Raw genomic sequence first — 23,105 nt, 5'->3', positions numbered from 1 at the left:
AGAAGACCCCATTAACCATAACTGCCCCTAAATTAACCCTAAACACCCCATCAACCCTAAAAACCACATTAACTATAACTGCCCCTAACTTTCAGCAGCCCAAATATAAATTTTATACTCACCAGTTAGATGAGTTCTTGAGCCATGTGGACAGTATAGGAAATGGGCAGGGCCAATTGGCACTTTGGTCCGCCCCTTTCTTTCTCCCTGTCCCTCCTTGCAGCCAATCGGCAGTGACTGCAAGGAGGGACTGGAAGAAGAAAGTGGGTGGGCCAATCGGCAGTGACTGCAGGGAGGAACTGTAAGTAGGAGCTGCTGCTGTGAGTCAGACTAAATGGATTATAAAACGAGGGGTATCTCTCAGTGCATTTGCTCTGAAAAAACCCTCATTTCATAGTCGATAAAAATCGATTCAACTAATCGATAATGAAATTCGTTGGCAACGATTTTATCGATTAGTTGTTGCAGCCTTACATCCCTGTTTAGGCTCCACTCCCCCAGGTGCACGGCTTGTCTGTTTAGGTAGTCTGCCTCCTGACTCGAGAACCCCTTGATATAAATAGCAAAGATTGTACACTGGTTAAACTCTATCCATTGAGAGATTCTTGCAGTCAAGGCTTGTAGGCGTCTGCTCCTTGTGCCTCCCTGCTTGGAGAGAAATGCCACTACAGGGACATTGTCTGAAAGAATCCTGACCGGCCTGTGAAAATTACCCGGAGAGGCTTCAAAAGATCTCTTTGCAGCATCTTCGGCCCTCTTGTCCATTGGGTTCATGAAATCTTCTTAGTAGCCTTGGCTACTGCTGCATCTACTTTAGGGACGTCCCATGAGTCTGTGGCTCGAACGGGACCAGCTTCTTCATTCTGTTTGGTGTAAGAAATCTGTCTGGATGTTTCTATTGCTCTGAGATGATAGCCGATAGGGAATCATGAATACAGAAGGTCTTTGGTTTCTTGGAATGACCTTGAAGTGGATCCGATTTAGTTTCAGGTACCTCATCCTGCAGGTTTAAGGTAAGAGAAAGGGGTCTTGTTGCTGCTGCAGCCTGGGATCCACCCAAGGACCGATGCCAGGAATTCAAACAGATACCCCCCGGGGCTCCAAAGAAAAAAAAATAAAGGGAGCATAACTAACATGCCTCCTACCGGAGTAGGGCAGGAAACAACAGTTGGGAGTAAGGGGGAAGTCCACTTTTTTTATAGGGTTTCCTGCCCCACCTGGTAGGCGGAGCCATCTCTCCATCTGCGCCACCTGGAATGGCAAGGAAATGTCTTCTGCACCACCTTGATCAATTATTTAAGTCACTCAAGCAAAAACATCACAAAGCACTTTAAGACTTTTTACCCCCAATCATTGAATGGTTAATTTAATTTTGGCAGTTCAGCTCTTCTTGCAGTAGAAGCTTACAGGGTGTTTTTCCTTCATAATAATAAATATACCCCAGAGAGTAACATGTGGTATTTATATCAAAAGGCCATGTTTTTAGATACACCACCTAAAGAGGACTGTATTCTAATACATTGGTTCAATCTTGCATTAGTATTTTAAATGGTACAAAGCAAAGCTCATGATGCATTAATTTACCCGAAATAAAAGGACACAGGAATTATGCTTACAAAATGCTGATAAAATTTGTCACTGCAAGCTTTTCAGAGGACTTTATGTGAAATGCAATATCACGGTTGAAAAGTCTTCCCCTTACTAACTGCTGAAGTATTGCATTTGCAGACATCATGGGCTACTAGCATGAAATTATTGCCCTGTAAATAAATAAGAAACTTAACAGTTGCTATCAAAAATAAAAAATACGGGACACAGACTTTCACATAAACAAATGTGAACAAATACAAAAGCAGGCTATTACTAAACTTCTGATCAGTGTCTACCATCACCCGTATTTATTCACAAAGGCAGCCCAGCTGAGCGCACACAGCTGTGGTGCACCGAGACAATGGAAACACCAGATATATGTGTCTCACATGCTGTCCACATTCTTCTAACAATTTACTTATCCAACAGTAGGGTCTTTGTCTACACCATCTATCCCGTTTTAACTTGCCAGTTCCCCCAATGGTACACATTATCCACTGACTTGGAATCGCATTTTATTTACAACATTTTAATACAAACAACAAGTGCTTTGATTATTTTTGTAGAAAATAAACATTATTTAATAATTACAAAAACAGCATGTTCAATGTCTGTTGCATACATTACTTGGTGCTACAACAATCCAGTGGTTTTAAGAACACTGCAGAGGATCTCATAATCGTCGAGTCTACACAGAGCCCTGGGTGGAGTAATGATGTAAGCATAGAACGTTGCATGGGTAAATACAAACACACTAAACATGCATTAGGTCAAACAGTTTTAAAAGGACAACTGTTGACACTCTTCCCACGTCTTATCAGTGCAGGGGGAAGACTATGATAGATGTGATGGCTTGGAAGGGTGATATCTCCAGCTGCTAATTGCCTGTAAACAAGCAGGGAGATCTTGGAGGCAAGGGAGCTAGGGAGGAGGCACAGGCGGTGACAGCTGGTGGTGGGATAATATAAATAGCTTTTTAACAATGTCCGTCCAAATGGGAATATCAAGCTCAGAAACGTACCAACCCTCTGCACCTCTCCCTCATCCGTACCTGAGGTAAGACACAAAGTAAGGTCATGAACAATAGTAAATACCCAATTGCACAGGTGAGAAGGGGGAATTCAGAAAGGAGAATTCATGCCAAGCTTTGTTTCAAATTGTAGCTTTTGTCGCTTTTGATAACGGACCCGAACCCTGATGAAAAAGAAGAAAAAAAGGCGAAAATAAGCGTATTTATCACAAACAAAAGAAGATATTTTACATTATTTCCCCAACATACTACGTCTACCTTATTTCATGCAGCTTGACTATTTCATTGATTACAAGGACAATAAGAAGTGAAAGTGATCCCAGCAGCCAGGCTAAGAGTGGGATGTCCAAAAAGTGAAATGCCAAAGGCGAGTCTGTGTCTGTCCATAGTTTCAGGTCCAGGGCAGTCTGCAGTGCCTGCGCCAGCACCCTGACAGAAAAATGGAGAGTCAGAGAAAATAGAGACAATATACGACTGCTCCATGGCACAAGCCACCACTCTCACTACTTACAACACTGGCAGTGTCAGACTCCACCATCTGTTAGAGAAAGGGCTTCGTTTCCACAGTGGTTTGGAACGGTGCACATGACTTATTGAAATGAACACTAAAAGACAAAAAGGGATTAGACAGTGTAACATTTCCTTCACTTTCATCCTGAGCAGTTCTCTCTCACCTGTGTGCAGGACAATAAGGCAAGCAGCAAGCTTCTGGGCAAGCAGCAGAGCCCCAGAAAGGGAACCAAACCAATCCGGAGAGTCTGCAGAGTCACTATCACAAGAGAAGTGATCAATAAAAACACTTGCAATGAGCAGTACAGACATCTATCCTATCCGTCTATAGGCTACCTTTGGAATAATCTTGCAACTGAATCTTTGTATTGCTAACTCTTACCTGTGCACTGTAATGCAAGAACAGTTGGTTGTGTTGTTATAGGATGAAATCTCACAAAATCTTTGAAGCGAAAACCAGAAGCAGGCCAGACAGCAAGTGCATGATGGCATAAACTTAAGTAGGAAGCAAATTAGAAAGTAATGCTGCGTCTGTAAATAGACAAAAACAGATGTAAAAGGTAGTCACTGTGATATTTAACGTTTTCCTTTCCCTCTCCCCAGTTTGTCTCGGTCTCAAATTTAATAAAGATTTACTTGTTGAATTCACGAACCACACTTGAGTGTGGATTATTTACATTGACTGATGTTTAACCACTTCAGTCCCAGGAGATTTTTGTCAACTATAAATTGTTTTTTCAAAGAGAGATAGAGCTTTCTTTTGATACAGTGGGGCAAAAAAGTATTGGTCAGCCACCAATTGTTCAAGTTCTCCCACTTACAAAGATCAGAGAGGCCTGCAATTTTCACACTTCAACTATGAGAGACAGAATGAGACAACAAAGTCCATAAATCACATTGTCTGATTTTTAAAGAATTTATTTGCAAGTTATGGTGGAAAATAAGTATTTGGTCGATAACAAAAGTTCATACCAATACTTTGTTATATACCCTTTGTTGGCAATGACAGAGGTCAAACGTTTTCTGTAAGTCTTCACAAGGTTTTCACACACTGTTGCTGGTATTTTGGACCATTCCTCCATGCAGATCTCCTCTAGAGCAGTGATGTTTTGGGGCTGTCGCTGGGCAACACAGACTTTCAACTCCCTCCAAAGGTTTTCTATGGGGTGAGATCTGGACACCGGGCGGTGTGTTTGGGATCATCGTCATGCTGAAAGACCCAGCCACGTTTCATCTTCAATGCCCTTGCTGATGGAAGGTTTTCACTCAAAATCTCTTGATACATGGCCCCATTCATTCTTTCCTTTACACGGATCAGTCTTCCTGGTCCCTTTGCAGAAAAACAGCCCCAAAGCATGATGTTTCCACCCCCATGCTTCACCGTAGGTATGGTGCAACTCAGCATTCTTTCTCCTCCAAACACGACGAGTTGAGTTTCTACCAAAAAGTTCTACCTTGGTTTCATCTGACCATATGACATTCACCCAATCCTCTTCTGGATCATCCAAATGCTCTCTAGCAAACTTCAGACGGGCCCGGACATGTACTGGCTTAAGCAGGGGGACACATCTGGCACTGCATGATTTGAGTCCCTGGCGGCGTAGCGTGTTACTGATGGTAGCCTTTGTTACTTTGGTCCCAGCTCTCTGCAGGTCATTCACTAGGTCCCCTCGTGTGGTTCTGGGATTTTTTTTTCACCGTTCTTGTGATCATTTTGACACCACGGGATGAGATCTTGCGTAGCGCTCCAGATCAAGGAAGATTATCAGTGGTCCTGTATGTCTTCCATTTTTTAATAATTGCTCCCACAGTTGATTTCTTCACACCAAGCTGTTGCCTATGCCTATTGCAGATTCAGTCTTCCCAGCCTGGTGCAGGTCTACATTTTTGTTTCTGGTGTCCTTCGACAGCTTTTGGTCTTGGCCATAGTGGGGTTTGGAGTGTGACTGTTGTGTGAGGTTGTGGACAGGTGTCTTTTATACTGATAACAAGTTCAAACAGGTGCCATTAATACAGGTAATGAGTGGATGACAGAGGAGACTCTTTAAGAAGAAATTACAGGTCTGTGAGAGCCAGATATCTTGCTTGTTTGTAGGTGACCAAATACTTATTTTACCGAGGAATTTACCAATGAATTCATTAGAAATCCTACAATGTGATTTCCTGTATTCTTTCCCCCCATTCTGTCTCTCATAGTTAAAGTGTACCTATGGTGAAAATTACAGGCCTCTCATCTTTTTAAGTGGGAGAACTTGCACAACTGGTGGCCGACTAAATACTTTTTTGCCCCACTGTACCATAGTTAGATAATTAGCTGAAAATTTAGGATGAGAAATTTAGTAAAAACTAGCGAAAATTAGGAAGAAAAAAAAAAACCTAATTTTTTTATATATATTTTCCCTCTGAATCCTCACAAAATTAGGTAAAGTGATGGAAAACCCCCTTCAAGTTTATCAATTCAGTTGTCCTGATTTCAGAAATACCTAACTTATATAAAATTTCCATACTTTCCCAGCACTTATAGGGAACATACTATAAGGTGTACATTTTTTCGTAGAATGTTTACATTAGGTATGATGGGATTGCAACTTAAACAAACCAACCAAAAATACCCACAAAAGCATATAATTCTGTAAAGCAGACAACTCAGACTATCATATTAGGGGTATTTGGGCACTCTTCACACAGCTATTTGGCCACCAATCACGGTCCAAGGTGGCTGCAGAAATTATTTCCTGCTGGCTTCTACTGACAGGGGGGAGTCCAGGCTGTCAAACGACAGCCTGATCTCCCGTGTAGCGGCAGGGATGTGCCCCTGCCAGAAAAGCAGGACGTAACGGTGCTTTAGATGTGTTTTATGGACGTGCCGGTTGCTTGTTTGACGTGATTAATTGTTTGCATTATGTCGGTTTACCTTTTTGGGAATAGAATGAAGGTTTTTGCCAGTTGCTACAGTCATAATGGAATTATCAGGTGGTTTTCCAAGCAGAGACACACTACAAAATTAAGCATAAGAAATGTGAAAATCGTAAAACAAAACAATAGTGTCCCAAATATGTCCCAAGATATATGCAATATAATAAGGTTTCCTCACCTGAGCAAAGGGTAACAGAAGCAAGACAGCCATAGAATATCTGTAGTACTAAGGAGTGGAGGAAGCTGCAGCATACACGCTAGAAACTGCAGATGACAGAAAACATAGCAAACCCCACAATGACTATTATCCATTTAGAATATAGGTCTTCTTATACTTCTGCCAGGCACTCTCTGAAGTGGAAGCTCCACTTTTTTGTGATCAATGAATGGATTTCAGGACATCTGAAAATCTCATAAAAGTCCACTCACATTTTCGAACATCTGCCCCTTAATTATGGTGTCAATATTTCCAGACACGATGTCTTCATATGGATACTATGCGGTCATTAAGGGGCCTCACCTGCACGATGACAAGGGTCAGTTGGCACTGCAGGAGAAACAGGAAGCACTTCCTGATACCATATGTAGCATGACGAGCCTGGGGACAAAGAGACAGTCCAAGGATTGCTAAACAACAAATCCCATAGGGCAAAAATGCACACTAGTGAAGAACGATGACCTCAGAATCAGACAGCTAGTGATAACATCAATGGGAACTTATGAAATCCCACACCAGAGCCAACATCTAGATTCGAACAAATACCAAAATCCTGGCATCACAATGAAGATGCCATAAATCAGTCACAGATATTAGCACAAAAGTTGTCAAAAAACAGTACTGACCTGCTCAATGAGACGGATGATGCCCACACATTCCTCCTGTCTGAAGGACACGGAGCAAGGCAAGCTGTTCAGAGATGCTGAGAGTTGCAGAGGCGAGAGTACTTCTGTTTCTGTTGTCCGTAACGGACCACTTACATAACCAAACATCTCCCAAGAACAACGGGATGGGTAGAGTGGGTCCAGGGAGATACTGCAGGGATGAGATACATATATAATAGATGCACTGAAAGTAGTACTGATATATATGGAGAATGCACTTTAGAGTTCCTATGATTTTATTAATATTCTGTTAAAATATATTTTTTCTCTAATATAAACACATAAGTACATATAACATATACTCAAATATATAGGAAAGTTATACATAAAGCTTGCGTGGATTTAACCTGTACCATTACCTTGGTCATACATCAGTTTGTATCCACTCCATTATGAATAACAATCACACACAGTAACTTGCCAATGTTAACTTACAATACCATACATTACTTGACAATACAATGTGGATTTGTAGATTTTGAGTTATACTATGACTTAGTATTGGCTAATCCAGGGGTTCCAGATCTTAAAAAATGTATGCAATTTATTTTACTTTGCATAATAAAAGATTATTATCTTGGCCAATGTAATTCACAAGGTTGTTTCTGTGTTCTGGCTATCATAATTTGCATTGCCATAAAGCAGTGCAACATTAGATACCTCTAAATGTAGAATAGCAACTCCTGGGGTAGGGATTACCAAAAATGTATTTCCAGAACTACCCTAACTTCTCACATGACCACCATACATGCATGGGATCTCCCCACTGTCTTGTCACATCTTCAACATAGTGGTGCTTTCTGTCTATCTTTTGTAATCTATTAGGGTTAAGTGCCACCTATTAACCCCTTAAGGACCTTTCTTTCCTTTTTGTACCTTTGTGACAAAGGCTGTTAACATGTTTGCAGTGCTCATGCATAGGTATAATTTTCTTCACTCTCGTTTAGTGTACCCACACAAGTTATATAATGTTCTACAGAACAAGAAGGGTTTTCTTAAGATGCTATTTTTGATATCTAATTTACTATAAAGAAAAATAAAATATGGAGAAAAATTTGAAAAAAGTTTTACTCGTCTACAAAAGCTACTGAAAAAACCTGCTAAATAGAATCTACTTTTTGTTCTGAATTTAGAAATACCCAATGGTGGTGTTTTTGCAAGTTATAGGGATGGTTTTGAAATGGTAAAAACGCTACTTGTACATATTGTACAAGTAGCGTTTTACCATTTCAAAACCATTTTTTTTCCAAATCAGATCATCTTCAACCCATGTCCTATTTGGGACATCTTTGTACCCAGCCAATTAAATTTACCCCATCAAACCGTATATTTTTCAAAACTAGACATATTTTAACTCTTTCCATGCCATGTTTTTTTGGCAGATACAGTGCTAATTTTAGCACTTGTTCATAAAAATATTACTATTTAAAACATTTTTTTTATATTTTACTAATCACATTGTGATTAGAAAGCCGGGCTTTTTTAACGTACATGGTTGAATGCAGTACTTGTAGTCAACCTGCCAAAGGAGCCCAGAGCTTTCAGGAGAGTCTGGAGAGACTCTCTTGGAAAGTTGTTTATTTTTTAATGGGTGCCACCATCTTGTGAGAGGCACAATCTCTCGCAAACTCGCTTGTGACCGCTCTCAGGAGCAGTTACGGTGCATCCTGGGGTGGGTTTTCAGCTTTAAGGCATTTCAGCGATTGTTGATCACCTCCTAAGCGCTTTAAGTCAGGTGTCCGCCGCCATATTGTATATGGTGGACATTGAAACTCTGGGGAGAGGCCACACTGCAGCAGTTTTCGGTCACTTTCACCAAATAGTAAAGGCACTCTCAGAACATGAGTACAAAGCTCAACTAAGGAATGATTGCAGATGGCACATTCAATTTTTTTTATTATTATTTTTTTTTTTATAATCTTACCATTAGAAACTACTTGAAATAAATGTTGTCCAAGCAACTATGGTAGGTATAGTGTACTTTATTTAACAGCATAAATCACTTAGAAAGTTCTAAACGGACATGGAGGGTACTGACCTGATATCACTTTGCAAAAAAAGTCCACTGTTTCTGATGCTTGCAGAGCTCCCCAGACAACAGGTCACTTCCTCATACTCCTGCATTATCTGAATCATTTCACACATTGCTGGAAGAGAAAGCAGGGTCAACAAACCCAGTGATATTCCCCCTCATTCATTTTATTTATTCTTCCCAAACATGCTTACTTTCAGGGGTGCAGTCTGTAAAAAGTGGAACCAGCAAGGGAACATTATCAATGTTCTGAAGATGAGGTCTAACCTGGTGGATGCCACGGGGAAGCTTTGCCTAAGGAGAAAAAGTGAAAAGCTGGTGACGCTGTCAGAAGCAAAGTTTCAAGCACCTACACATGCCAACACAATGACCACCTTGAAAGATACAGAGTGCCTGACCTTTCATGGAGGGTAGTGTCTTGGAGACAAAGCACATTCACTAACCCTGTTGGAGTCTTCCAAGAAGCTGGGTACATCACTATCTGTGGGTTGAAAGCTAATCATATCAGCATGACCCTCATCTTCCATAAGGAGGAGTCCCTCTGCATCTTCTCGGGATGCTGAAATATGTGAAAGGAAACAAAATAGAGTGTGAAAATTATTAATAGATTCTAAGTAATGAATTGCAAAGTTTAAAGTGGTAGTCATGCTAAGTTTTTAATTTCACAAATAAGTCAAGCAAACCGTATTTATGTAATTGATCCGTATCTTTCTTTTTAAGCAACAAGAAAATTAATTTAACCATAATTTTCAATAGGGTCATGATATACTGACAATTGGGATTCCGCTTAGCTACATAGGGTAAGGGGCACATTTAAAGTATATTTGCCTGCAATCCCTGTACCTGGATGCAACAGACCTTTTTATTTAGGACATTAGTGAGCAATGGAGAATATAAGTCTATGCAGTGCTGAGTGACAGCTCAAATCTAGGTCAAATCTATCTTTTCGAAACTCAGCCTGCGATGGCAAATAACAACAGGATCAGTTAAAGTTATGATGGTGGGAATCAACTGGAAGAATAAAATCCAAAGTTCAAATTCAAATGCTTAGTACCTAATGCTATCTACTCACTCTGGTTAAGGTCATCTCGCAGGGAGCCTGCATGGCTTGGACTCGATGGTGGAACTTCTGACCCTGGTCCTTCACCATTAGGTGTCAGGGATATGTGACAGTTCCACCCAGTTTCCAGACCCATCTTTTCTGCAAATACCTGGGTAAAGGTAGGACATTGTTTATGAAAATAAATAATAGAAGGCAATATTAATATATCATTTCAGCTGCTCACCTTGCTCCTGAGTTCATCCTCCATGGAAAAGTAGACAAATCTTATGCAAGCATTCACTAAAGCATCTATTAGACGCACAATGTCCAAACGAGCCTGATACTGAGAAGACACCATCCCCATGAAAATCTGACCACTTAAAGCCTGTGTAAAATCCTCCGCCACTTCTCCAATGCCTTCTGTGTCCATGGCAAGAAATATGCAAGAAAAGGGAAATTAGAGCAGAGAAAATATATAAAATAAAGACCAAAAAAAAAAAAGAAGAAAACACACAAAAAGTATCTCTTTACACAGTGCGGTTGCGTAAACCCCAAATTGTATATCCTGCCACTGGGGCAGAGAATTAAAAAGAGCAAGGTGGGCAAATATTCCAGCTCACTCTCCTGTGGAAAGTAAGCTGGAATTCCATGCTCAATGTTCAGATTTTAAAATTAATTCTAGTAAAGCCAAAAACAGGTGCAGAACATGATCTTCCTAAATACACAATTGTAGATAAATAAACAAAACACCCACCATCAGAGCTCCAGCTGTCGTGTCGGCCAGTAGTTTTGAGAGGGATAGTTCCACCAGAGTCACATAAAGCAGAAATGGTGCTTTGGCCAGGAGTATGCTGCATCTCTATACATTTTCCATGAAGCTGGTGTGACAAGGAGTAATGCATGGGCTTGTAAGAGAATGCTGAGCAGTAGCCAGATAGGCAGGCACGCTGATAGAAATCCAAAACCTTCTTCCTAAGGTAGAGAATAACAGTGACAGTACAGAGAGTTGGGCAAGAGAGAATAAAAAAAAAGTGCGGAGAGGAGAGAAAGAAAAATAAGACATCGGATGAGTATAGGGAAAAGGCATAAAGGACACTCATAAATGCAGATGCAGGAATAGGGTGCCAAGTACCTGTCAGACCCAGAAAGAGGGTAGATGTCAGCTCCGTCCCAGAAATCTGTGCAAGCTTCAAGGATAACGTCGGCTGTTCCGTGGGACAGCATCTGCTCAGTGTCTGAGAGAGTGAATACAAAAAAGGCTTGAGGAAACAAAAAGTAGAAGAGCTAAAGGGGATTAAAGGTTGGGTTGTCTACATGTACCTGTTTAACAATGTTGATTTATGTTACTGAAGTTCTGTGGCTATACGAGTATGTTTTACATCAACACTGTTCATTCCTGCTGTACTCAATTAAAAGGTAGTTGTGTCTACTTATTGGGTACACATAGCAGGGTTCCAAGGTGCGCATGCTGGCTGGTGCTGGAAGTTACTGGAGGATACATGTGGGTGATCTCTGGGAGTTACTACAGCTCTCTTGGTGAGCCTGTTACAGTGTGTAAATATGTATTTAGGAAAAATAGAAACATCACAATGTTTGAAAACATAACAATAAAAGAATCTACGTTAGCAAAAGGGTTGGGAGAAGCAAAAATGACATTCATTAACTGACTTACTAGTAGTAAGATCCCTCACAAAAAGACTGATCATATGGCTGAGGAGGGGTCTCCGCTTGTTAGATAACGGAAACTTAGACAGCAATGTCTCTTTCACAGTCTCATCATTTGGAAGGCGGTAGAGAGACACGTGATTCTGTAATTTAAACAGATCCTTGGCTCCCGGAGTGAATCCTAGAAATGATGAGAATAATACATTTGTATGCACGATGGGTGACAGAGAAGCAAACGAAGTTAAAATGTGAATGCACACATCGCTATGTTGAGTATCTGTCTGTACAGACGCACAGCATCACTTAAAGGCCAATACCAGATTCTGCTTCCCCATTAGCAACACTTTACCAATTAGCCTGGAGAAGTCACACAGGCCCCAGGGAATGTGCCCGGGAAGCACAGAACATTGTGTTTCTTGCAGCGCTATGTGCCTCATATGGTCAGAGAACCGGCAGAGGGTTGTAGTCACTCCAGGGTTACAGAGGTTTAATAGCACATTTAGTCCTATAGGTTTGAGAGAGCTCAGATGGAGTTGCCAGTTGGACTCATCAAACTGGATGCTCTGTGGATTCTGTTGATCTTGTGACAGACGGAGCATCTCTAGGTGACAGTCACATATATAATCTTCCATTTCACTATTAAGCTGTGGGTAATAAAAGGGTAGCCGTATTACCAGCAGTAATACAGTGATACAACAGTACAATAGTCCAATTGAAAACGAGCTTTTGTGAATTAAGTAGCTAGTGGCTATCAACTGACACCGCACACACTCTTACCAGCCCTCCTGCATCTTGACTGAAGCTCACGTTAGATCCAGAAGCATGTTTGCTCCGAGTGTGTACCTTTCTTTCATTAGGCTTACTGGGATCGGCAGGCTGTTCGTTTGTGTCATTCTCATTCACTAATTGCAAAGTGTCTGTGTTTGCCAGAAGTGCAACCATCTCTTGTGGCTGCAAAGACAATACCACAAATACATTTGTAAAGCTAGAGACAGGGTACACACTAATCAGCCCAAAACCAGAACGCAATTATTCATCTGTTTATTTAATTTAGCTTTATAACACGCTTTTTCCTCCATTTATGCACTTCATTTAATAAAACACGTAATTTGTTACGTGTTGAAGCTGTAGCAAAATCACAAACACCTGAAGCGCAAAACAGCCCTTGCCCTTACGGGGTTAATCAGTCCATGGTCTGCAGGGAAGCTGTTCCACTTATCCACCACCCTCTAGGGGAAATAAAAACTTAACTTAGCTTTAAAAGTTGTGTGCCCAATATACAAGAGAATGCAGAGAAAATGATCTTAAATACAGTACGTTTGGGTAGCACACTTTCAAACATTACCTCATCTTCAAGCTCAGCCTGGCAGTAGGAGCGTAGGGACATCTGGTCAGCCATATCCTCGTGTCTGTCTGTAGCCTGATCTACCCTTCCACTAAAAAAAAGAACAGTCTCTGGGCTGGGATTAGGCCACGAGAGGATGCCCTGCTTATCCACACAGCATAGCACCTGAAGGAGAGAAGTACCACTGGAACATCAACGCAACCATCGTTCAGATCTCAGTTTAAAACTATCTCGCTATGGCTTACAGTAACAGATCCTAGGCCATGCAGCAAGCTTGAGGTGTATGCCAGAGTCTCAGAGCTTCCCACAAGGACACGGAGAAAGTGTGAACACGTGCAGCGCATCAATTCCTGACAGCAAAGTAAAAAAAAGTAAAAACAAATAGAAAGACACAGAAGTTGTAATCAGAATTTAGCAGCTCATTGAACAACTGACTGATCTTTCCAGATAAATTTAAGGAAAAACAAAAAGCTATTATTGGATAATTTATTATAATAATAATTATTATTGGATAACTTTCAGACAGGTACTCACCTGTGCAGACACTACCTCGGTATAGCTGCTGAGAGTATCTTCAGAAAACTTAGCCATCTGGTGCCAGGACATGAAACACATAATTGGGGTTATTTACAAGAGACGGATTTTGCTTGTAAACTCTAACTATGGATAATGAAGGGCCATTGCTGCCAAATTTGGTCTGGACTTGCATGAAGCGCAGTTTGATAACGGAGGTTAAGTTGAAGAACGGATTTAGGTATGCATTATAAAAGGTCCACTCGCAGAAGCTCCTCACCGGGGCTGCCCTTTCATTATACATAGTACCATCAGGGTATTCAAATATTCGGCTATCCTGCATTAGTGAATAGATCCCAATCACCTAGACACATATGAAATCTCCAGTAAACTTCAGCAAATCTAAAAAGTTCAGAGACCCTCACCAAGGCAGTTGGAGAAATCTTGCTCATTTGAGCCAGAACACGCGCCTCTCCTAGTGCCGTTACTAGGATCCACATAACCGGGAAAAGAAGGGGAAGCACCGGTATCACCGCATTCACCTGCATGAACAAAACACCACGTCTGTTTCAAGGACTCAAGAACAAAAGCTGTTCACACGCTTAGGAACAAGATGTAAAATAACTGTAAAACAGGAGAGAACTACTAAAAGTACCTGCAATTGCAGCAGCGCATACGGCGCAGGCGGGATGCCAGGAGCATGGAACAGAAGACGCAAGGCGTTGGTGAGAAGGAAGGTTACCTGAGACATCAGAACAGTAACCATGAACATTCATAAACGGATGTGCACAACGGAACAACACAAAGTCAGACACAATAGCCATGAACTCACCACAATGATGGGAACAGCATATATCAGCATCACAGACTGAACTGTAAACCTCTCATTATCCAGAGCAGTTCCGGGGCGAGTGAGGGCCCGATCCAGCCAGCTCCTGAGAGTGGGAGGAAGAATGTGTCTGAGTGCACCTGATCCAATCTGTTCTTTAGAAAGCAAGGGTGTAAAAGACAGCTCAGAAGAAATGTAAGAGAGGAAAAGTGAGCTACTGAGTTCTTGGAAAAGCAAGGCAGTTTGAAGAAAAATAAAATGTTAAAATGAGAAGCACGGATCAGATTGAAATGTTGAAAAGGGATGCTATTACAAGGGCTTAATAGAGACAGCTCAGTGAGACTACTTCTTGGCAAGATAATATCACCTCCTGATAAGCATTAGAACAAGTGTGATGTATTGTTACATTCTTTTGACCCAAAAAAGAAATCCATGTTTTTAAACATATCTTATTTGTGGCAGAAATAATTATAGCTATAAACTGGAGGGAAAATAATACATTTTTAATTGAAAAACACCTTAGCCCTAATTTAAAACCAATATTTAATGGAAAGTGGGTTTTATTTAAACATCAACAAAATATCTATATTCAATGAAATGTTGCAAGGGGTACATTTATTCTTTGAATTGTTAGGGTATATGTTTTGTTCTACATGGGTTTTGTTTTTTCTTGTTACTGTTTAATATTACACCAAGTACAAGGTATGTATGATATATATATATATATATATATATATATATATATATATATATATATATATATATATATTATATATATACACACACCCCCCAGAATAAGATCTATAAATAAAGTTAAAAAAAGATTAAAACTGTTTTGGGTAAATGGATATTGCTATCACTTGCTACACTAGTACAAGTGTGTAGATAGCATCTGAATATGAAAACTGATAGCATCAGTGTCAGGAAAGAACTCCCACTAAGCCAGCACTGGAGCTGACTGGGGGAGGTTTATCACATGGCATCTCATCTATACAAAATTGCAGGCAGCAAGGAACAGTCATATTGTTCCTCAGCTTAACTGCGTCTTAGAAGTTGTCTAGGTATTATAAAAAGACCCCTACAATCAAATGTGAACCAGGCCGTGTCTTATTCCCGTGACAACTTTAAGCTTATCCCATGCATTTATTACCCCTAAACCACGGCACAGGCGAATTCTTTACCTGACATTTTCCAGTACAGGTGTTTTCAGGACACGGAAGAGGTGATGTTGCTGTGGGTCGTGGGGAATCCTCTTACCCTCAGCACGTGGGGATGGTGGAGGTGAGAAAGGAGGAAAGAGGTCTCCTGGCTCTAGGACAATGTGCTCATCGTCCTAATAGGGGGAGAGTAGGGTTCAAGCAAGGGTCCACAAGATTCTTTAAATCATAAGCAACCAAGACACTGCACTGTGTGAATAACTAAATAGTATTTTGTTTAGATAGTATGACATCAACAATGGAATACAATAGCAACAGCATGCACAATTATATGCTACATGGATGAGGGGTGTTCTATGTCTTTAGATAGAAGATTATACAGAGATTTCAACCACAGTTGGAGAGCTACAAGTTATTTGTGCTCAAATCAATGTTATAAAATTTGAGTATGAATATGCCTGATGAAATCAAAATGCTTTTTCTACTACAATGTACGTTTTGGGATCTTTGGTCTAAAACCCTGGTAAGTTACCTTCATTCCACGTAGAGAAGCAAATGATTCCTGTCCTGGCCGTAGAGCTATAATATCCCCATCCACCAACAAGTTGACCGGCAGGTTGACAAGTCTTCCATCTCGATATGCCCAGTGAAGAGACCATGATGGAGCAGTTGGCATATACAGATCAGGATAGAGAGTGTCCCCCCAAATCATCTCCAGCCCACTCTTCAGAGCATCTACAAGAATACATTTGTTATACTATGCTATTCTTCCAACTTTCAAGTAACTGATTAAATACTAGTACCACCACAAACAAGAAAACACTGCAAATCTTTGACGCAAAAGGTATCAACATAACTGCAATACTTCTGTGCTAAAGTATGGGATACAGGAACATGACAACACACGATATAATAAAATTATAGAATTACATACATAGCAATCCCTTATATTTTATTAACATATCAAAAAGTAATAAATAGATTTTTTGCAATTAATCTTTTTCTGCGTATCCAACAGTCAACTGAACTTCCAGATTTTAAAAAGGGATACAAACTAAAGATACTATGGGTGAAAACAAATGGAAAGTAGAAGTTTTATCTACCATGCTGACCTCTGCTTTTGCCTAGTTTTACTTCAACCGTTTCTTTTATCTCACACATTTAGCGTACCTACACAATTGGGTATGTGTGTATACAGTAGCGTACGAGGCGGGAGGGGCGGTCCGCACCGGGTGCCGCTCATCAGGGGGGTGCCAACTTGCCGGCACCCCTCCAGAGACAGACAGTAATGTCCGCCGCTGCAGGAGCAGGCTCGCAAGGGAGCAGTATCGGAGGTCTTTAACAGACCTCCGGCTCCCTTGAGTGATTTTAAGCCGGTTCAAGGATCTCCCTTGCGATCCGCGCGGCAACAGCTGCTGTGCGCCGGGGTTTGTTGTCAGATCCCGGCGCACAACACTGAAGCCGCGCCTACCGCTGTCCGTGCCCTCTGAACCGGAAGAAGACAGAAGAACTGAAGAAGAGGAGGAAAAGGAGCTGTAAAGAGAAAAGCGGAAAGGTAGGAAAGCTTTCAGTGACAGTGAGAGTGGATTGGTATGTGTGTGGATTGGTAAGTGTGTGAGAGTGATGGGTGTTATGCTGTACCATTTCCAATGTATTTTTCATTATATAATTATGCTCTAAAGTACATCATAACTCCCATCACTCTATACTGTTCCATACAGTGGCAGAGCTGGGAGACAGAGGCCTTGCACCCCCACCGCAGGACTCCTGAAAGGTAAGTGAACTTCAAAGAGGGAGAGGGTAGATAGTTAGGAGGGGGTAGATAGGGAGAAGGGAGTGAGAAGGGGTAGATAGGGCAATCATACTCCTATCATGCCAAGTCTGCCAGTGCCTCCTGGAATCTGGGTATGCCTGGGCATGATAGGAATGCGATTGCTGTTAATTATATATATAAATTGTTAATATATATATATATATATAAATATTGTTATTTAATTGTTTTGTCCTATTTTGGTGTGTTACTTACTTTAAATAAAAGTGTGATGGGGGGGGGGGTCATATTCGGTTTCGGCCAGGTAAATGCTGCATTTTCGGTTTTAGTCCAGAATTCGTTTTGGTGCATCCCTACTACTAATGAAGTGGTAGGCCTACACCACATCAATGTTTGGCTTAGTATATAGGGATTGGGGTTATGCTGCACTATTGTCAATGTGTGGCTCAATGTATAGTGATAGGGATAGGGATTACGCTGTACCACCGTCAATGTGTGCCTCAGTATATAGTGATAGGTGTTATGCTGTACCACCGACAATGTCTGCCTCAGTATATAGTGATAGGTGTTATGCTGTACCACCGTCAATGTGTGCCTCAGTATATAGTGATAGGTGTTGTGCTGTACCACCGTCATTGTCTGCCTCAGTATATAGTGGTAGGTGTTATGCTGTACCACCATCAATTTCTGCCTCAGTATATAATGATAACAGTAATGCTGTACCACCTTCAGTGTCTGCGCCGGTATATAACGGTAGAAGCTATGCAGTTTTAAAGTGTGTGTGTGGGGGGGGGGGGTGCCACATACAGGATCCGCCCCGGGTGCCAAATACTCTAGGTACGCCCCTGTGTGTATATATAAATATTTTTGCGAGATAAGTAGGACTTTCTTTTAATATCCTATTCATTTATGTAAAACATTATTTTTATTAATATTAAGAATTATTGTTACATTCACTTTGATTTGCCAATGCTGAATATATTTTTATATAACATATTGCTTCAGATTCAAAAGTAGCCATTCCATAGCATAAGGAAAGAGAACCTATATCTGGATTTGTAAATTATGTAAAACACAGAGAAAAACTTTAAAAGATAAGACTTTTAGAAAATGCATTTAGATTATTGTACATTATCTCTTATAATAATCACGGACATATAAGTAGCCACTTGTGTAATGCTTTGATTTGCGACATACGCATGCTGAAAAACACCAAGCTCAAGGTCCTGGTATATCTTTGTTCATTGGTATTAATGTTATAATACAATAATATCTGTATTAGATTTAAAGAGACAAGATGTAAAGTACTAGAAAAAGTGATAGGTAGAAACAAAGGGTAATGGAACGTGAGAAATATTTCCTATGACGTAAGCATGTGGATACACATATTGAAGTGGGTGGTTGTAGATTAATTAGTTACCATTTATCTCTGTGATGATCTTTGTCAGTCTCCTTTCCACTTCTCTTTCTTTAAGAATCTCCAGTCGTCTCATTAGAAACATATCAAGGAGAAGCAAAAGCAAGAGGGCCAAGGCATTACCCAATTCAGAGCCCTGACTGCAAAAAAAAACAAACAACCCTGAGTGATAAAACATATCAAAGCCTAACTTTCTAAACTTATAACTCTCTCAAAAAGATAATACATATCTTAGTGTGCTAAAGTATAAAGAGCACTGTAAGAGATTTGTATAAAACATCTGTATGTATTTTCTATGGGATCCGTTACAATTCAATATTTAGGGTGTCTCGTAATTAATTGCTACTGTGTGTTAAAAAAATGATTAAAACGTGACTCAATAGTGCAGACAAAAACTGCCTATACGTTGTGCTACTAATGTCGTGGTTTAGAAAAAATTTTTGTAATATACTTCAATCTGTCGAACTAATCAGGAATGGGGATATCAGTAGTATTCTGGTACACATCATCCCTAATTGCAAATCATTTATCGCAAACAGAGCAATGCCAAGACAAACAAGCAGTGTTTAGGGTGGAATTCTGTAGATGGAGTTTGCTTGGCAGCTCCCTCTTGAAAATATGGGTTCAGTATGCCCACAGTCCTGTCTTCACCATGAGAGGCCTGTGGAACAGGCTTGGGTGCTATGATTTCCCAATTTTATTCTGCACCCCAAAATCAAAGAATCAGTGACGAAGATAGTAACGAGTAATGAAGTCATTTAGCTCACCTCCCTTCAGGCTGGCTGCCGTAACAACATACAAGTAAAAACGTAGCAAGCAACATAAGAGCAGCACCAGGCCAATGGAAACAAGAGGAGCGGTTGCCATGATATAGGAAGCTCTGCTTCCAGTCCTGAGGAAGGGAGAGAATCAAGTCAATACATCTAATAGGAGGTTAAAATGCCTGTTTATCTAACATATCACATTTTACAAAAGTAGATCACGTGTCAGGATAAGGTAAAAATTAATTAAATAAGTGAAGTACTGTCTGTTTCCTATTGCAACATCCTGATATAAATGAGCAAACTAAGGTAAATGCAACTTCCAGCTTACATGTATTAATAGCCACAATTTAGCAAATTATATGATATAGGGATTGGCAGTAAACGTAGCTTCTGGTACGACACCAGGGAAGCAACTATTTCCAACCATAAATGTTGCTTTGTTGACAAAAGGTATCAAACAACAATATAAAATTGTTCTTCTGAAGACAATATAATGGGATGGAAATAGTTGCTACCCTGGAGTCGTACCAGAAGATACATTTACTAGCAATAACTATATCTCATATAATTTGGTAAATTCTGTTTAAGTATATCTGTGATTCATGTTGCCTGTTTAATAATAATAGAAAAGGATCATTTGGATGACACATACGAAATGTTTTGTATGCTTTTAAAAATATCTCTAAAAAAGCACAAAACATAGAAAATATATTCTGAGAGCATGGTTGGATTCATTTCCTAAAAGTGGATGCAGCCATAAAGGAATGAAGGTTTCTGGAATCTCAACGATAAATACTTGGTGTCGTACCCAAAGCTATGTTTACTAGCAATACCCATATTTCATAAAATTTGCTAAATTCTGTAAACAGAATACACTAGTACCTTTCTCAGAAATGTCTTGTTCTTTTGTCTCTGGTGGTTTCCCAGGGCCAATGACAACTGTTCTTGCAAGCGTGACAGAGCCTGGCGGGTAGAGAGGCCCAAACATGGCCTGTGGCCATCCTGTCAAAAACAGAAACCAATGCGATGGTTCACATCCCATACAAAAATTATTAAAACGCTTAAAGTACTCAATCCAATCTAATACCTGGATCTTCTCTTCTGGCTCCATGCAGGGCACTTAGAAACACTCATGTATAGGCGTATACTCCACTTCTGTACCACCTAAGCAACAAAAGAATCATGCATCAATACAACAGGCAACAATATTTCACATGGTATTGATTACAACTTGGCATCAAATAGTTAAAACAAAATTATGGTATTTATACACTGTAGAAGTATAGGAATCTTTACATTCTGCATAATGGTAAACATGGGATTAAACAATATACACAATATACAAAATATAATATAGAAATTACTGTTCAGTAACATAAAATCGCCATTAGCGGAGTAGGGATTATGCACAAAATGTGATTTAGTCAGATATTCTGACAATTCTTATTCAAAGTCTATGTAGGAAAGGACTTCATCGCATTACCATAAGGAACCACCTCGGTGTGGTGAAAGTCACCCAAAATATCACATGACTGACAAATATGGCAGTCTGCAGGTAAAGCAAGTTTATTGGACTAATAGGAAATACATTTTTTCCCCTTCCCCTTTGCAGCAACTGTATTATTTAAGTGGAGAGTTTTAGGAGCCAGAAACAGATGCATTCATAAAAGACTACAATAGATTAATATATACACACACACACATATATATATATATATATATATATATATATATATATATATATATATATATATATATATAGATAGGTCAGAACACATCACTCCAATGAACCGCGATGTCATTGTTCTCAGTGTTTGTGAAGCAACCTAATTTTTTTTTCCTGCCTCGCGCTAAATCTTACACAGATTTGTGCAGCACTGTGTAAAGTTACCAACATAGTACACAACACTAGATTTATAAATAATGGAATTGCTTCCTTTCACGCATTAAAACATATAAGGATCAACCCCAGTTAGCTGTATCTGAAAGGTGGAGGAACTGCTGCAATACCGGATGTATATCAGGCTTACGTCTGGGTAGCTTCACTGTAAAGTGACATTAAAATCTAGCTTGACTTTAATTTTTTTTTTTAGTTTCTGTTGCATAAGAACTATTAAATAACATTTTACAACTGTAAGATGAAGACTAATGACCCGACATTACCGGTCATTATCGGAAACATAGTAGGGGCTATGTATGAAGGGAAATTCTAGAGGAAATTGATAGAATTGTTTAAAGTGTTGCCCTCTGGGGGACCTAAGATATTTTAAGGGGGCCACAGGTGGAAAACATATAACATGAGAGACACAGGAAAGCAGAGTGTGATATATCTGTTACTGGTGAAAAGCTTAATTTGTCAAACAAGTAACTGTGGGGAAGAAACCAAGACTTCCTATCATGCAAAGAGATTTTTAAGGGATCTCATAGAAAACTGAAGTTGTACGTAAATATTGGAACACGTCGGGAATTTGTCCAGTTTTCCTGTTTGGTGGCATTTAGCCTTGAGTTGGAAGATAATGACATACTCATATATGGGGAGCATTTAAAGCTGCATAACGATATGGAAGTTCCATGTTCTGCTGAATACGGATATTCCGGCCCGAATAGCAGATCTAATTGCGGTGAATGCTGCCGACATTGACGTTACATTGTAAGAACCTCTCAGAAGAACGTTTCACTAGCGTGAGTAATTTGTTAACACAAACAACGTGCAACTGCTGGACATAGTGAACAGAGGTGAGCTTCACTTATTTGCTGCAATGGAACCTGACATCAAGGAACTTCCATCTGCTCACCAAGGTCACCAAGCCCAAGGCTCATGTTACCTTACATTTATTTATATAGCGCAAGCAGACTCTTTAGCGCCATTACAATCGGTGGGAAAATTGAGAGTCACACACAATAACAAACTGGTACAAAAGGAGAAGAGGACCCTGCTCCTGCGAGTTTACAATCTAGCCGGTGGTTGAGGGGCAAGTGAAGCCATAGGTCACATTAATTGACCAACAAATTATAGTCATTGTGTTTTGTATGCTGCATTACTAACAAAAATACATATTGCATTTAGAAGCCTAGCGGGGGTCTTTTACACCAGTAACAGGAACCGGTCAGGTGGCCACAGGAGAAAAACAGGCCAGAAATGGGCCACGAAAAAAAAAAAGTTAAGAAACACCGCACTATAGAGCCTGGCGAACCTCATATTACATGTCTCTGTTTAACTGCAAACTATCCAAGATAATAAATCTTACAATCCACAAACACATCATAAAATTATGCCGGACTGTGATTTCTCTTAAACGCTTATTTTAGCAGACCAGGCCCACATACCTGCATACACATTTACACTGGGACGTAAACAGACATGTCTGAAGTGGCCCCAAAATACCTAGCACAACTAAAAACCATAAAGATACACGTCTGACTAATGATAAAGACATTAAGAAATCCCCCACGGAAAGCCATGATCGCTATGAGAGTGCGCAGAGTACATAAAAATATATTTATCCACATACAGTCACACACGAACTCCACGGTTTACGAGTAGCCGCTCCCGGTCCCCAGTTTAGGCATCAGACCGCCATATTGGTGACGCCTTTAGGTACTAGGAATTTGATTGGACAAACACAGTATCGAAAGGGGCGG

At 40.2% G+C, this 23,105-nt stretch overlaps 1 protein-coding gene across 1 annotated transcript in view; it reads right to left on the bottom strand.

Annotated features, from left to right (window-relative positions):
* Nucleotides 1–2,711: 2,711 nt before the first annotated feature.
* Nucleotides 2,712–23,105, bottom strand: part of LOC149281581 (transmembrane protein 94-like) — a 28,267-nt gene continuing 7,873 nt past the window's right edge. Inside the window, exons 3-32 of the mRNA XM_089499150.1 lie at nt 20,346–20,465; nt 19,467–19,591; nt 18,703–18,839; nt 16,044–16,246; nt 15,536–15,687; nt 14,358–14,460; nt 14,181–14,267; nt 13,951–14,067; nt 13,547–13,603; nt 13,258–13,362; nt 13,013–13,177; nt 12,445–12,618; nt 12,017–12,311; nt 11,675–11,848; nt 11,135–11,237; nt 10,757–10,974; nt 10,247–10,422; nt 10,033–10,171; nt 9,404–9,519; nt 9,155–9,254; nt 8,967–9,075; nt 6,890–7,079; nt 6,567–6,644; nt 6,225–6,310; nt 6,045–6,126; nt 3,513–3,661; nt 3,295–3,389; nt 3,132–3,225; nt 2,879–3,049; nt 2,712–2,784 (exon numbers count right to left, since the gene is read on the bottom strand). Of these exons, the coding sequence (XP_089355276.1) occupies nt 2,712–2,784; nt 2,879–3,049; nt 3,132–3,225; nt 3,295–3,389; nt 3,513–3,661; nt 6,045–6,126; nt 6,225–6,310; nt 6,567–6,644; nt 6,890–7,079; nt 8,967–9,075; nt 9,155–9,254; nt 9,404–9,519; nt 10,033–10,171; nt 10,247–10,422; nt 10,757–10,974; nt 11,135–11,237; nt 11,675–11,848; nt 12,017–12,311; nt 12,445–12,618; nt 13,013–13,177; nt 13,258–13,362; nt 13,547–13,603; nt 13,951–14,067; nt 14,181–14,267; nt 14,358–14,460; nt 15,536–15,687; nt 16,044–16,246; nt 18,703–18,839; nt 19,467–19,591; nt 20,346–20,465 (3,993 nt within the window). The remainder of the gene's footprint in view (nt 2,785–2,878; nt 3,050–3,131; nt 3,226–3,294; nt 3,390–3,512; nt 3,662–6,044; nt 6,127–6,224; nt 6,311–6,566; nt 6,645–6,889; nt 7,080–8,966; nt 9,076–9,154; nt 9,255–9,403; nt 9,520–10,032; nt 10,172–10,246; nt 10,423–10,756; nt 10,975–11,134; nt 11,238–11,674; nt 11,849–12,016; nt 12,312–12,444; nt 12,619–13,012; nt 13,178–13,257; nt 13,363–13,546; nt 13,604–13,950; nt 14,068–14,180; nt 14,268–14,357; nt 14,461–15,535; nt 15,688–16,043; nt 16,247–18,702; nt 18,840–19,466; nt 19,592–20,345; nt 20,466–23,105) is intronic.

Source organism: Sceloporus occidentalis, unplaced genomic scaffold (assembly GCF_023333645.1).
Source record: "Sceloporus occidentalis isolate IW3139 unplaced genomic scaffold, rSceOcc1.0.p SCAF_130, whole genome shotgun sequence".
Classification (NCBI taxonomy): Eukaryota; Metazoa; Chordata; class Lepidosauria; order Squamata; family Phrynosomatidae; genus Sceloporus; species Sceloporus occidentalis.
The sequence above is the reverse complement of the archived record's forward strand: the minus strand, read 5'-3'. Positions and strand labels throughout refer to the sequence as shown.